This window comes from Ranitomeya imitator, chromosome 7, assembly GCF_032444005.1.
Source record: "Ranitomeya imitator isolate aRanImi1 chromosome 7, aRanImi1.pri, whole genome shotgun sequence".
Classification (NCBI taxonomy): domain Eukaryota; kingdom Metazoa; phylum Chordata; class Amphibia; order Anura; family Dendrobatidae; genus Ranitomeya; species Ranitomeya imitator.
Window position 1 is genome coordinate 216,250,761 of NC_091288.1, and position 14,995 is coordinate 216,265,755.

General features: G+C 46.5%; 1 protein-coding gene across 1 annotated transcript in view; it reads right to left on the reverse strand.

Annotated features, from left to right (window-relative positions):
* LOC138645508 (uncharacterized) overlaps positions 1-14,529 on the reverse strand; it is a 58,684-nt gene extending 44,155 nt beyond the window's left edge. The window contains exon 1 of the mRNA XM_069734898.1: positions 14,315-14,529. Coding sequence (XP_069590999.1) covers positions 14,315-14,354 — 40 coding nt within the window. The 5' untranslated portion in view covers positions 14,355-14,529. The remainder of the gene's footprint in view (positions 1-14,314) is intronic.
* Positions 14,530-14,995: the final 466 nt, after the last annotated feature.

A 14,995-nucleotide genomic window follows, 5' to 3' on the forward strand; every position in this document is an offset into this window, starting at 1 on the left:
CTGACTGTCCCTATCTGGTATTGGGAAATGATATCAGAGGAGACCAGGTTGAGAGATGAACCACTGTCCACCAGTGCTGTAGAGAAAAAGCGATAATTGTCTACCAACAGTTCAACCTTTAGAAAAACCTTAGCACATGAGGAAGGAAGTACCTTAAGGTCTGAGCAGCCTCCTCGACCACTACCCAGACCTAGTCGTTTCCCGTCGCCTTGGAGGACGACGGACACAAAGGACACTCTTTTTTCCAGTGACCGGACTCCCCACAGTAAAAACAGAGCTGTTTCTTCCGGCGAAATTCTCTCTCTTTTTCTCTGATAGAGGTGACTCCAACTTCCATAGGCTCAGGAGTAGCAGATGCGATACCAGTCTCTTTGCTGCCAGAGAATATAGATGTCTCGGACTGCATGATGCCCCTAGCCCGAAGCCTGCGGTCCATACGCACTGCTTGCGTAATGGCATCCTCCAAAGTGTCAGGTGGAGGATGAAGGGCCAGTGCATCTTGGAGGCGTTCAGACAGTCCTCTGCGGAATAGGCCCCGAAGGGCAGCATCATCCCACGAGATCTCCGCTGCCCAGCGTCGGAACTCTGCACAGAACCACTCAGCCGAGCGTTTACCCTGGCGCACATTCATCACCATATCTTCAGCCATACGAACCCTGTCAGGTTCATCATATATGCGACCCAGGGCTTCAAAAAAGCCATTAACAGTCATTCTCTCCGGGGCAGAAAGCGATAAAGAAAAGGCCCATGCTTGTGCAGCACCCCGAAGTAGGGAAATGACGACCCCCACCCTCTGGAACTCGTCCCCGGATGAGCGGGGCCTTAGAGAAAAAAAAAAGCTTGCATCCTTCCTTGAAGGATCTGAACTCCCTTTTATCTCCTGAGAAAGGATCTGGCAATTTGACTGGAGATTCAGGGGACGCTAATGACACATCTCTACCCCCAGAACTAGGAGTCCCTGCAGCAACAACTCCCTGCACAGTACCCACCAACTGTTGCTGGGTATGAGCCATCGCACACTGTTCCACACTGAGTGTCTGGAACATTTGAGTCAGGTTCTTGACCTGATCAGCCAAAACTTGCATGGGATCCATACTGCTCATATGCACAGAAAAAAAAACAACAACAAAAAAAACAAAAAAACAGCTTTCCCCAACCTAAAAAAGTAGGGTCGCTTATAATATCAGAACCCTGTCAGCAGCGGCGTGCTGCCACGGCTGAGCAGGGTGACTCACCCACACTGTGGGAGATCCCGGGGTCAGATGGCACAGGGAAAGCTCAGGCAGATAGGACCTGCGCAGAGAGCTAAAGGTAGAAGGAAACAGAAGGACCTACGATCATGTGACCACAGGGGGCGGGGCTTAGCGTCCTGCTACTGAAGATAAATGCAGGATTCTACAGGCACCCTGAAATAGAGGAAAAGAAAACTCAAGTCGTACAAACGGGGGTCAGACACAGAGAGGGCGGCGCGGTACAGAAGGGACGAGCAGAGAATAGTCAGAACGTAAGCAAGTAGTCATACACAGAGATAGCAGCGCAGTACAAAAGGGACAGACAGAACTCTAAACGGGGACAGAACCAGATCAGAACCAGACAAGCAAAAATTAGCACAGGCACAAAATACAGGCACAACAGGGTCACACACACTCGGCCAAGAGTCAGAGTATAAGCGACAGAGGATGGCTCCACAATGAGGCTATAAAAAGCCTCCCAAAATCCCAGAGTGAGGCCATCCAAGTTAACCCTAAAACCACCTAATCCCAGAAACTCAGCAGACCATGACAATGGGACTCTGCAAAGGCTGCAAAGAAAAACCACAGCGCCTAGCGAACTCTAAGTCCATTAAGTTCAGTGCAGCGCCCGAATCCACAAATGCCATGACGGAAAAAGATGACAATGAGCAAATCAGGGTCACAGACAGGAGAAATTTAGGCTGCACAGTACTAAAGGTAACAGATCTAGCGACCCTCTTAATACGCTTAGGGCAATCAGAAATAGCATGAGTAGAATCACCACAGTAAAAATACAGCCCATTCTGACGTCTGTATCCCCTCTGTTCCGCTCTAGTCAAAATCCTATCACATTGCATGGCCTCAGGACTCTGCTCAGAGGATACTGCTATATGGTGCACCACTTTGCGTTCGCGCAGGCGCCGATCAATCTGAATGGCCAGAGACATAGATTCGCTCAAACCACCATAACATCATTAAGGGCTTCAGAAAGACCCTTTCTGAAAATTGCTGCCAGAGCGTCCTCGTTCCATTTAGTGAGCACAGACCATTTTCTAAATTTCTGGCAGTATAATTCTGCCGCTTCCTGACCCTGACACAAGGCCAACAGTGTTTTCTCAGCATGCTCTACAGAGTTAGGTTCGTCATACAATAATCCGAGCGAAAAAATGCATCTACATTAAGCAATGCCGGATTCCCTGACTCAAGTGAGAATGCCCAGTCTTGAGGGTCGCCACGCAGTAGAGAAATAACTATCTTTACTTGCTGAATGGGGTCACCAGAGGAACGGGGTTTAAGAGCAAAAAACAATTTGCAGTTATTTTTAAAGTTCAAAAACTTAGATCTTTTCCCGTAAAACAAATCTGGAGTAGGAATTCTAGGCTCTAAGGCCGGAGTCTGAACCACATAATCTTGAATACTCTGTACTTGACACCACCGCTGCTGCTGCTCTTTCATATGGTGGACTACACTTTTCTCATACCCCAAGATCAGACAACAGAGCAGGTGGAAGCGTTGGTCTGCTCCTTTCACCCAAATGTACTTTCCAAGTTATCCCCCAAGTACCCTCACTTGTCTTCCCTTCCTTTGAGGTCCATGTGGTCAGACTCTACGTCCCCTTCTCCATGCGAGTGGCGGTGGTGTATCGTCCTCCCGGCCCCTCTCATCAGTTCCTTGATCACTTTGCCACCTGGCTTCCACACTTTCTCTCCTGTGACACCCCCACCCTTATCATCTGGCTCACCCCCTCTGACTCAGCCTCTCCAGCTGCGCTCTCCTATGGCGGATTCCACCTCTCTCACACCCCTCGCCCCAGCAACAAATGCGGTGGAGGAGTTGGCTTGCTCCTGTCCGACACCTGCTCCTTCACTCCAATCCCGCTACCACCCTCCGCTTCCCTTCCCTCGTTTGAGGTGCACTCTGTCCGCATTTATTCCCCCTCCAACCTCCAGCTGGCTGTCATCTACCGCCCCCCAGAACTAGCCATCTCCACCTTTCTCGACCACTTCACCACCTGGCTACTTCATTTCCTCTCTGTTGACATCCCCACTATTATCATGGGTGATTTCAATATCCCCATTGACACTTCCACCTCAGCTGCCTCTAAACTTCTATCACTGACTGTCTCCTTTGGCCTCACTCAATGGTCCTCTGAGGCCACTCACAAAGATGGCCACACGCTGGACCTCATCTTCACCCGCCTCTGCTCCCTTACTAATCTCACTAACACACCCCTCCCCCTGTCTGACCACAACCTACTGACATTCTCGTCCCTCTCCTCTCCTAGTGTGCAACCCCCACTCCACAAACTCACTCACCCTCGCAGAAATCTCAAACATCTCAACTTACAATCACTCTCTGAGTCCCTTTTCCCTCTCACTGACATAGCTTCCCTTCATGACACAGATGCTGCTGCCACTTTTTATAACACCACAATAACAGCAACACTCGATTCGGCCGCCCCACTCATGCACAGTAAAACACGTACAATTAACAGGCAGCCCTGGCTGACCAGCCTTACCAAAGAATTGAGACGGGCTTCCAGGATTGCTGAGCGGAGATGGAAGCGATCCCACTCTGCCGACCACTTCACTGCATACAAGCAGTCCCTCGCCAGCTTCAAGTCTGCGCTCACTGCCGCAAAACAAACTTACTTCTCATCCCTCATATCCTCCCTGTCCCACAACCCTAAACAGCTTTTCAACACTTTCAATTCTCTACTCCGTCCCCCCGCACTCCCTCCCTCCCCCCTCATTTCTGCTGATGACTTCGCCTCTTTCTTTAAACAGAAGATCGATACGATCAGAGAAAGCTTTGGCCCACAGCGCCCACTGCCCCTCTTAGCTCTTCAACCCTGCTCCTCAAAAACCAGCTTCTCCACCATGACAGAAGATCAGCTCTCCACCCTCCTGTCAAAATCACACCTCACCACCTGCACGCTTGACCCGCTCCCATCCCACCTCATCCCTAACCTTTCCACGGTCTTCATCCCAACCCTAACGCACCTCTTCAACCTCTCACTCACAACAGGTGTCTTTCCCTCATCCTTCAAACATGCCAAGATCACACCCATCCTCAAAAAGCCCTCCCTCGACCCATCCTCTGTGTCTAGCTATCGCCCAATATCTCTTCTCCCTTATGCCTCCAAATTGCTGGAGCAACACGTCCATCTTGAACTGTCCTCCCACTTCTCCTCCTGCTCCCTCTTTGATCGGTTACAATCAGGCTTCCGTTCCCATCACTCAACTGAAACTGCCCTAACTAAAGTCACCAATGACCTACTAACTGCCAGGAGCAAGCGACACTACTCTGTCCTCCTTCTCCTGGACCTGTCTTCTGCCTTTGACACTGTAGACCACTCCCTTTTGCTACAAATCCTCTCATCCCTTGGCATCACAGACTTGGCCCTATCCTGGATCTCGTCATATCTGACAGACCGAACATTCAGTGTCTCCCTCCCCCACACCACCTCCTCACTTCGCCCCTTGTCAGTCGGTGTTCCTCAAGGCTCTGTTCTAGGACCCCTACTCTTCTCCGTCTACACTTTCGGCCTGGGACAGCTCATAGAATCCCACGGTTTGCAGTACCATCTCTACGCTGATGACACACAGATCTACCTCTCCGGACCTGACCTCTCCTCCTTGCTTACCAAAATCCCGCACTGTCTGTCTGCCATTTCAGCCTTCTTTTCTGCTCGCTTTCTACAACTGAACATGGACAAAACAGAATTCATCATCTTTCCCCCATCTCACTCTACCCCTCCACCAGACCTATCCATCAATGTCAATGGCTGCTCACTATCCCCAGTCCCACACGCCCGTTGCCTCGGGGTGATCCTCGACTCTGCACTCTCTTTCAAGCCACATATCCAAGCCCTTGCCTCCTGTCGTCTCAAACTCAAAAATATTTCCCGGATCCGTGCTTTCCTTGACCGCAACACTGCAAAAACGCTAGTGCATGCCCTTATCATCTCCCGCCTCGACTACTGCAACCTCCTACTCTCTGGACTCCCCTCTAGCACTCTGGCACCGCTCCAATCCATCCTACACTCTGCTGCCCGACTAATCCACCTGTCCCCCGCTATTCCCCAGCCTCTCCCCTGTGTCAAGCCCTTCACTGGCTTCCTATCGCCCAGAGACTCCAGTTCAAAACCCTCACACTGACATACAAAGCCATCCACAACCTGTCTCCTCCATACATCTGTGACATGGTCTCCCGGTACCTACCTACACGCAACCTCCGATCCTCCCAAGACCTCCTTCTCTACTCCCCTCTCATCTCTTCTTCCCATAACCGCATCCAAGACTTCTCCCGTGCTTCCCCCATACTCTGGAACTCTCTACCCCAACACATCAGACTCGCGCCTACCATAGAAACCTTCAAAAAGAACCTGAAGACTCATCTCTTCCGACAAGCCTACAGCCTGCAGTGATCCTCAACCTACTGAACAGCCGCACAGCCAGCTTTTCCCTCTCCTAGTGTATCCTCACCCACCCCCTGCAGACTGTGAGCCCTCGCGGGCAGGATCCTCCCTCCTTATGTACTCGTGTGCCTTGTTATCTGCTCATGTTTAATGTATTTGTCTATATTTGCCCCGTATTCACATGTAAAGCGCCATGGAATACATGGCGCTATAAAAATGTATAATTTGTAAAGCGCTGCGGAATATGTTGGCGCTATATAAATAAAATTATTATTATTATTAATTATTATAATAATAATAATCATGGGTGATTTCAACATCCCCATTGCCTCTCCCCCCTCCCCATCTGCTTCTCACCTTTTATTGCTATCCTCCTCTTTCGGCCTCTCGCAGCATACTAACTCTCCAACACATGAAGATGGAAACTCCCTTGACTTGGTCTTCTCCCGGCTTTGCTCAGTGGATGATTTCACAAACTCCCCTCTCCCGCTCTCTGACCACAACCTTCTTTCATTCTCTATCAAGAACTGCCATCCCGCTCAGGTCACCCCCACTTTCCACACTTATAGAAACATACAGGCCATTAACACCCAGAAACTAATGAAGAACTTGCAGTCCTCATTGGCCCCAATCTTCTCCATCTCATGTCCTGATTCTGCTCTGAAGCATTACAATGAAACCCTGCAAAGTGCTCTGGATGAAGCTGCTCCTCCTATACATAAAACAACTCGGCACAGACGGCAACAACCGTGGCACACGCTGCAAACACGTTTCCTGCAGCGGTGCTCCAGGTGCGCAGAACGTCTGTGGAGAAAATCTAATCTACCCGAAGATTTCATCCATTATAAGTTCATGCTAAAGACATACAATTCTGCCCTTCACCTCTTCAAACAAACCTACTTCAACACCCTCATCACCTCCCTGTCCAATAACCCTAAACGTCTCTTTGACACGTTCCAGTCCCTACTGAACCCAAGAGAGCAGGCCCCAACCACGGATCTCCGTGCTGACGATCTGGCCAATTACTTCAAAGAAAAAATTGACCACATTCGACAGGAAATCATCTCCCAATCTCTTCATACCATGCACTGTCCTCCCTCCCCCACTGCATCTAGTTCACTCTCTGACTTTGAAGCAGTTACAGAAGAAGAAGTAAGCAGGCTCCTTGCATCTTCTCGCCCGACCACTTGCACCAGTGACCCCATTCCGTCACATCTCCTCCAGTCCCTTTCCCCGGCTGTCACCTCTCACCTAACAAAAATATTCAACCTTTCCCTCACTTCCGGTATTTTTCCCTCCTCATTTAAGCATGCCATCATACATCCATTACTTAAAAAACCATCCCTCGATCAAAACTGTGCCGCTAATTATAGACCTGTCTCTAATCTTCCCTTCATCTCTAAACTCCTCGAACGCCTGGTCCACTCCCGTCTTACCCGCTATCTCTCAGATAACTCTCTTCTCGACCCTCTTCAATCTGGCTTCCGCTCTTTACACTCTACTGAAACTGCCCTCACTAAAGTCTCTAATGACCTACTAACAGCTAAATCTAATGGTCACTACTCCATGCTAATTCTCTTGGATCTCTCCGCAGCATTCGATACTGTGGATCATCAGCTCCTCCTCACTATGCTCCGCTCCATCGGCCTCAAGGACACCGTTCTCTCCTGGTTCTCCTCCTATCTCTCTGACCGATCCTTCACTGTATGTTTTGCTGGTTCCTCCTCCTCTCACCTTCCCCTTACTGTTGGGGTTCCTCAAGGTTCAGTCCTAGGCCCCCTCCTCTTCTCGTTGTATACTGCCCCTATTGGACAAACAATCAGTAGATTTGGTTTCCAGTACCATCTCTATGCTGACGACACCCAATTATACACTTCTTCTCCTGATATCACACCGACCTTTTTAGAAAACACCAGTGATTGTCTTACCGCTGTCTCTAACATCATGTCCTCCCTCTATCTGAAACTTAACCTGTCAAAAACTGAACTCCTCGTGTTCTCTCCCTCTACTAACCTACCTTTGCCTGACATTGCCATCTCCGTGTGCGGCTCCACCATTACTCCAAAGCAACATGCCCGCTGCCTTGGGGTCATCCTTGATTCTGACCTTTCATTCACCCCCCACATCCGATCACTGGCTCGCTCTTCTTACCTGCATCTCAAAAACATTTCTAGAATTCGCCCTTTTCTTACTTTCGACTCTGCAAAAACTCTTACTGTTTCACTTATTCATTCTCGTCTGGACTATTGTAACTCTCTACTAATCGGCCTCCCTCTTACCAAACTTTCCCCGCTCCAATCTGTCCTGAATGCTGCTGCCAGGATCATATTCCTCACCAACCGTTACACCGATGCCTCTACCTTGTGCCAGTCATTACACTGGCTACCCATCCACTCCAGAATCCAGTACAAAACTATTACCCTCATCCACAAAGCACTCCATGGCTCAGCACCACCCTACATCTCCTCCCTGGTATCAGTATACCACCCTACCCGTGCCCTCCGCTCCGCTAATGACCTCAGGTTAGCATCCTCAATAATCAGAACCTCCCACTCCCGTCTCCAAGACTTTACACGTGCTGCGCCGATTCTTTGGAATGCACTACCTAGGTTAATACGATTTATCCCCAATCCCCACAGCTTTAAGCGTGTCCTAGAAACTCATTTGTTCAGACTGGCCTACCGCCTCAATGCACTAACCTAACGATCCCTGTGTGGCCTATTTATAAAAAAAAAAAAGGTTCCTCGCATCATGTTCTCATACACTTTATGCAGTTAATAGCCCTCTGTGTCTGTACTGCTACATACTTAGGCAGGTAACTGGTTCATGCAGCTTTACATGAACACCTGAGCCTTACACTATGGCCGGTCCGAATAACTAAAGCAATTGTTACCATCCACCTCTCGTGTCTCCCCTTTTCCTCATAGTTTGTAGCTTGCGAGCAGCAGGGCCCTCATTCCTCCTGGTATCTGTTTTGAACTGTATTTCTGTTATGCTGTAATGTCTATTGTCTGTACAAGTCCCCCCTATAATGTGTAAAGCGCTGCGGAATATGTTGGCGCTATATAAATAAAAATTATTATTATTATTATTATTATTATTACTTGTGCAGCAAGGTGCTCCACACGAGAACATAAACTCTGAACATCCATGCCTGCATCCAAATCCCGAATCACCCAGAGATCAAGAGGAAGAAAAATGACCAAACAAACTAAAGAGAGGCAATCAGCTCATTTTTGGCCAGTTGTACTGTTATGGTCTGGTGATTAAGGAGCGACATGCGTCTAGCTCTGAGCAGGTGGCAACTATACTGACCGCAGTCCCTAAGCTCAACACAACACTAGAAGCAGCCGTGGAATGCTCCTAACGCTGCCTATGCATCTCGTCACAGCCGGAGAACTAACTAACCCTAAAGATAGAAGCAGGAAACCTATCTTGCCTCAGAGAAAATTCCCAAAGGATAGATTAGCCCCCCACAAATAATGACTGTGAGAGGAGAAGGAAATGACATACGTAGTATGAAACAAGATTGAGCACAGGAGGCCACTTCTAGCTAGATAGAAAAAAGTACAGGACAGAGAGCTGTGCGGTCAGTAATAAAAACTAGAAAAAGTCCACCGCAGAGAAATGCAAAAAATCTCCACACCTGACTAAGGGTATGTGCACACGTCCGGATTTTTAGCGTTTTTTTTGCGGAATTTCGCTATAAAAACACTATAATTCCGCATTAAAAAAACGCTAAAAATCTGCATCCTATCATTTAGAATGCATTCCGGATTTTTTGTGCAGATGTAAGCGTTTTTTTCCGCAAAAAAAAACGCTTACCGCTAAAAATCCGGACATGCTCTAAAAAAAATCCTCAAAAAATCCGCGCAAAAAACACGCAATTTCCGCGGGAAATCCGCGCAAAAAAAAACGCGGATTTCTGGCAGAAATCTCAGGATTTGGTCAGGAAAAAATCCTGACGTGTGCACATACCCTAAAGGTGTGGAGGGCAAACTCTGCTGCCCAGTGCTTCCAGCCTAGCTGAATAGATCCATACTGATAAGCTGGACAAATGAACAAAACATAGAAAGAGGTGAACAACAAGTCAACAACAAGAGAACTGCAAAAGAACAAGCAAGGACTTAGCTTTTGTTGAATTGGTCAGAGAGTCAGGAAAATCCTAAGAGCAAAGACTCCAGGCAGGAACAGTGACAACTGGCATTGAATGAGGGAAAAGGCCAGACTAATATAGCCGAGCCAGAAAGACGATCAGTGAAAACAGCTGCTGAAGCTAAATCCAAGAAGCAGCCATACCACTCAAAACCACAGGAGGGAGCGCAAGAACGGAATTCACAACACATTACATTCTATGGGGCCTGTGCTGCATTACATTCTATGGGGCTGTGCTGCATTACATTCTATGGGGGCTGGCTGCATTACATTCTATGGGGGCTGGCTGCATTACATTCTATGGGTCTGTGCTGTATTACATTCTATGGAGTCTGTGCTGCATTACATTCTATGGGGGCTGGCTGCAATACATTCTATGGGGACTGGCTACATTACATTCTATGGGGCTGTGCTGCATTACATTCTATGGGGGGCTGTGCTGCATTACATTCTATGGGGTCTGTGCTGCATTACATTCTATGGGGCCTGTGCTGCATTACATTCTATGGGGGCTGTGCTGTATTACATTCTATGGGGGCTGTGCTGTATTACATTCTTTGGGGGCTGGCTGCATTACATTCTATGGGTGATGTGCTGTATTACATTCTATGGGGGCTGTGCTGCATTACATTCTATGGGGGCTGGCTGCATTACATTCTATGGGGGTTGGCTGTATTACATTCTATCGGGGCTGTGCTGTATTACATTCTATGGGGGCTGTGCTGTATTACATTCTATGGGGGCTGGCTGCATTACATTCTATGGGGGCTGTGCTGTATTACATTCTATGGGGGCTGTGCTGTATTACATTCTTTGGGGGCTGGCTGCATTACATTCTATGGGTGCTGTGCTGTATTACATTCTATGGGGGCTGTGCTGCATTACATTCTATGGGGGCTGTGCTGCATTACATTCTATGGGGGCTGTGCTGTATTACATTCTATGGGGGCTGTGCTGTATTACATTCTATGGGGGCTGTGCTGTATTACATTCTATGGGGGCTGTGCTGTATTACATTCTTTGGGGGCTGGCTGCATTACATTCTATGGGGGCTGGCTGCATTACATTCTATGGGGGCTGGCTGCATTACATTCTATGGGGGCTGGCTGCATTACATTCTATGAGGGCTGTGCTGCATTACATTCTATGGGGGCTGTGCTGTATTACATTCTATGGGTGCTGTGCTGTATTACATTCTATGGGTGCTGTGCTGTATTACATTCTATGGGGGCTGTGCTGCATTACATTCTATGGGGGCTGGCTGCATTACATTCTATGGGGGCTGTGCTGTATTACATTCTATGGGGACTGAGCTGTAATGCTGGATACAGCTGTAATTATATGTTATATAGTCGTGTTACACTCCCCTCACTTCTTGTAACCTACAAGTGTACAAATATATTATACAGTCACCATGTGACAAGTGGGCCTGTGTGACTTCAAATGCCAGGGCTGAATTTTAGTCCCAGTCCGGCCCTGATGTAACCTCTTTTCAAATGTACAGCACCATGGAATCAATGGTGCTATATACAGTGGGGCAAAAAAGTATTTAGTCAGTCAGCAATAGTGCAAGTTCCACCACTTAAAAAGATGAGAGGCGTCTGTAATTTACATCATAGGTAGACCTCAACTATGGGAGACAAACTGAGAAAAAAAAATCCAGAAAATCACATTGTCTGTTTTTTTAACAATTTATTTGCATATTATGGTGGAAAATAAGTATTTGGTCAGAAACAAACAATCAAGATTTCTGGCTCTCACAGACCTGTAACTTCTTCTTTAAGAGTCTCCTCTTTCCTCCACTCATTACCTGTAGTAATGGCACCTGTTTAAACTTGTTATCAGTATAAAAAGACACCTGTGCACACCCTCAAACAGTCTGACTCCAAACGCCACTATGGTGAAGACCAAAGAGCTGTCGAAGGACACCAGAAACAAAATTGTAGCCCTGCACCAGGCTGGGAAGACTGAATCTGCAATAGCCAACCAGCTTGGAGTGAAGAAATCAACAGTGGGAGCAATAATTAGAAAATGGAAGACATACAAGACCACTGATAATCTCCCTCGATCTGGGGCTCCACGCAAAATCCCACCCCGTGGGGTCAGAATGATCACAAGAACGGTGAGCAAAAATCCCAGAACCACGCGGGGGAACCTAGTAAATGAACTGCAGAGAGCTGGGACCAATGTAACAAGGCCTACCATAAGTAACACACTACGCCACCATGGACTCAGATCCTGCAGTGCCAGACATGTCCCACTGCTTAAGCCAGTACATGTCTGGGCCCGTCTGAAGTTTGCTAGAGAGCATTTGGATGATCCAGAGGAGTTTTGGGAAAATGTCCTATGGTCTGATGAAACCAAACTGGAACTGTTTGGTAGAAACACAACTTGTCGTGTTTGGAGGAAAAAGAATACTGAGTTGCATCCATCAAACACCATACCTACTGCAAAGCATGGTGGTGGAAACATCATGCTTTGGGGCTGTTTCTCTGCAAAGGGGCCAGGACGACTGATTCGGGTACATGAAAGAATGAATGGGGCCATGTATCGTGAGATTTTGAGTGCAAACCTCCTTCCATCAGCAAGGGCATTGAAGATGAAACGTGGCTGGGTCTTTCAACATGACAATGATCCAAAGCACACCGCCAGGGCAAAGAAGGAGTGGCTTCGTAAGAAGCATTTCAAGGTCCTGGAGTGGCCTAGCCAGTCTCAAGATCTCAACCCTATAGAAAACCTTTGGAGGGAGTTGAAAGTCCGTGTTGCCAAGCGAAAAGCCAAAAACATCACTGCTCTAGAGGAGATCTGCATGGAGGAATGGGCCAACATACCAACAACAGTGTGTGGCAACCTTGTGAAGACTTACAGAAAACGTTTGACCTCTGTCATTGCCAACAAAGGATATATTACAAAGTATTGAGATGAAATTTTGTTTCTGACCAAATACTTATTTTCCACCATAATATGCAAATAAAATGTTAAAAAAACAGACAATGTGATTTTCTGGATTTTTTTTTCTCAGTTTGTCTCCCATAGTTGAGGTCTACCTATGATGTAAATTACAGACGCCTCTCATCTTTTTAAGTGGTGGAACTTGCACTATTGCTGACTGACTAAATACTTTTTTGCCCCACTGTAAATAATAGTAATAATAATAAATAGATGCTGGCGTTGGTGGGTGTCCGCTCAGCATGGGCCCAGTCATGGTCGCGACCTCGATAGCTACCTCCAGTTTCTCAGTATCAACAGTTTAAAGCGTGCCCTAAAAACACATTTTTTTTTCACTGGTCTATCACCTCATCTCATTAATCTAATTATTCCCTGTTCTCATTTCTTAACTTATCCTCAGTATCTGGTAACTCTGATCATCTGCTTCTGCACTCAGTAGCACTTTGGACTTACACAGATTCTGGCTGATGACTGATTTATGCACCGTTATTTGAATATCCCTATTTATGTGTTATATTGATGGCTGGACCGCACATGACAAGCACTTTTCTACCTTTGTGTCCCCCCCATTACCTCATAGATTGTTGCTCTGGTCCTCACTCCTCTTGGTGTTTTCCTGTAATGTCCGCTATTGTCTGTACAAGTCCCCTCTGAATTGTACAGTGCTGCGGAATATGATGGTGCTAGAGAATAATGATTATTCCGATATTATTAGTATCACTGACCTGTAAATACTTTCTGAGTGTAATTTCATACTGGGCATATTTTCAGCATTTTTTTTCTGCAGCAAAAGCTGATCTCTTGGCAGGAAAGCTGCAGAAAAAAATCATGTTTTCCTTTTTTGTGTTGCATTTTTGCTGCGGTTTTGGCATGCTAGATTTGTCTCATGCATGCTGATAATGCTTAGTGTTGAAAAACAAAGTCCTATTCCATAGAATCAGGTTTTGGCACAAAAAAATCCGCAGCAAAACGTGATACTTGCGTTTTTAGTGCATTTTTTCAGTGTTTTTTTTACCAACCATTCAAGTCAATGGATGAAAAACGCTGAAAAAATGCAGAAAGAAGTGACATACTGTACAGTATGTAAAAAAAAAAACCATGCAAAGCCCAAAAGACTGATAACAAAAAAACCAATGTGTGTGCATGAGATTTCTGAAATCTCATAGGCTTTGCTGGTCCTTTAGAACGCAGCTGAAAATTAGCATAAAAAACGCCCCGTGTGAACTTTGCCTTAGTGCGGGACCTTTACTTCTGGTTATCAGCCTCTCCTTATATTATCCTCTTCAATCTAAATATGGGAATTATGTAACGTCAGCCATAAAATGACAGGGACATCCAAACCATAAACAGTTAATGCAGAGTCACACCTAAACTATCACATCCGTCTTATTACGGTTCTCGGTGTATTAGGAAGGCAGATCCAGAATCCGTGTAATATTATGTAATACAGACGTCGCCGTTCGATAGGAAACGTGATCCGACCTCATCTGTCCAGAGATAAATTATTGGGGTTTGTTTTCGTAAACCTTCATGTGAAGAGAGAAGGGGAAGCACTGACCTGAGAGGCAGAGGAGCAGGAGGCAGAGGAAGCCCTTCATGGCCTCGCAGATCTTCTCCGAATTCACAGATCACGCCGGTAACTTCTCGCTGTTCCCGGGTTGTGATTTCCTGACTCTTCACAAATCAGATTTTCTCCTTTGTCTCTGATTCACATGGCAGCTGTGATCCAGCACAAAGTGGAGGCCGACACTTCCCAAACAGCTTTCACTTTCTATTTCTTATCTGTAAATCAGCATTAGGCCGGAGTCACATTAGTGATTTTAAAATCAGTCCGATTTTGTTCCCTCAAAGTCAGACGAGTGTAATGTAAGTGTCATGCGTTTTTCATGTCAGTACAATCCGATATTTCACAACTAGCATCCGATTTACATCCGAATGAACTGCGATTTGAACATGAGCTTTTACATAGAGAAATTCTCTGTCATTTACACATCGTTTTCAAAAGAAATATTCTTCAAAAGACACACAGATAGATACAGGGGCATCTCATAAAATTAGAATATCATCAAAAAGTTAATTTATTTCAGTTCTTCAACACAAAAAGTGAATCTTCTATATTCTATAGTCGTTACACACAGAGTGATCTATTCCACGTCTTTATTTCTGTTAAAGTTGATGATTATGGCTTACAGCCAATGAAAACCCAAAAGTCATTATCTCAGTAAATTAGAATACTTTA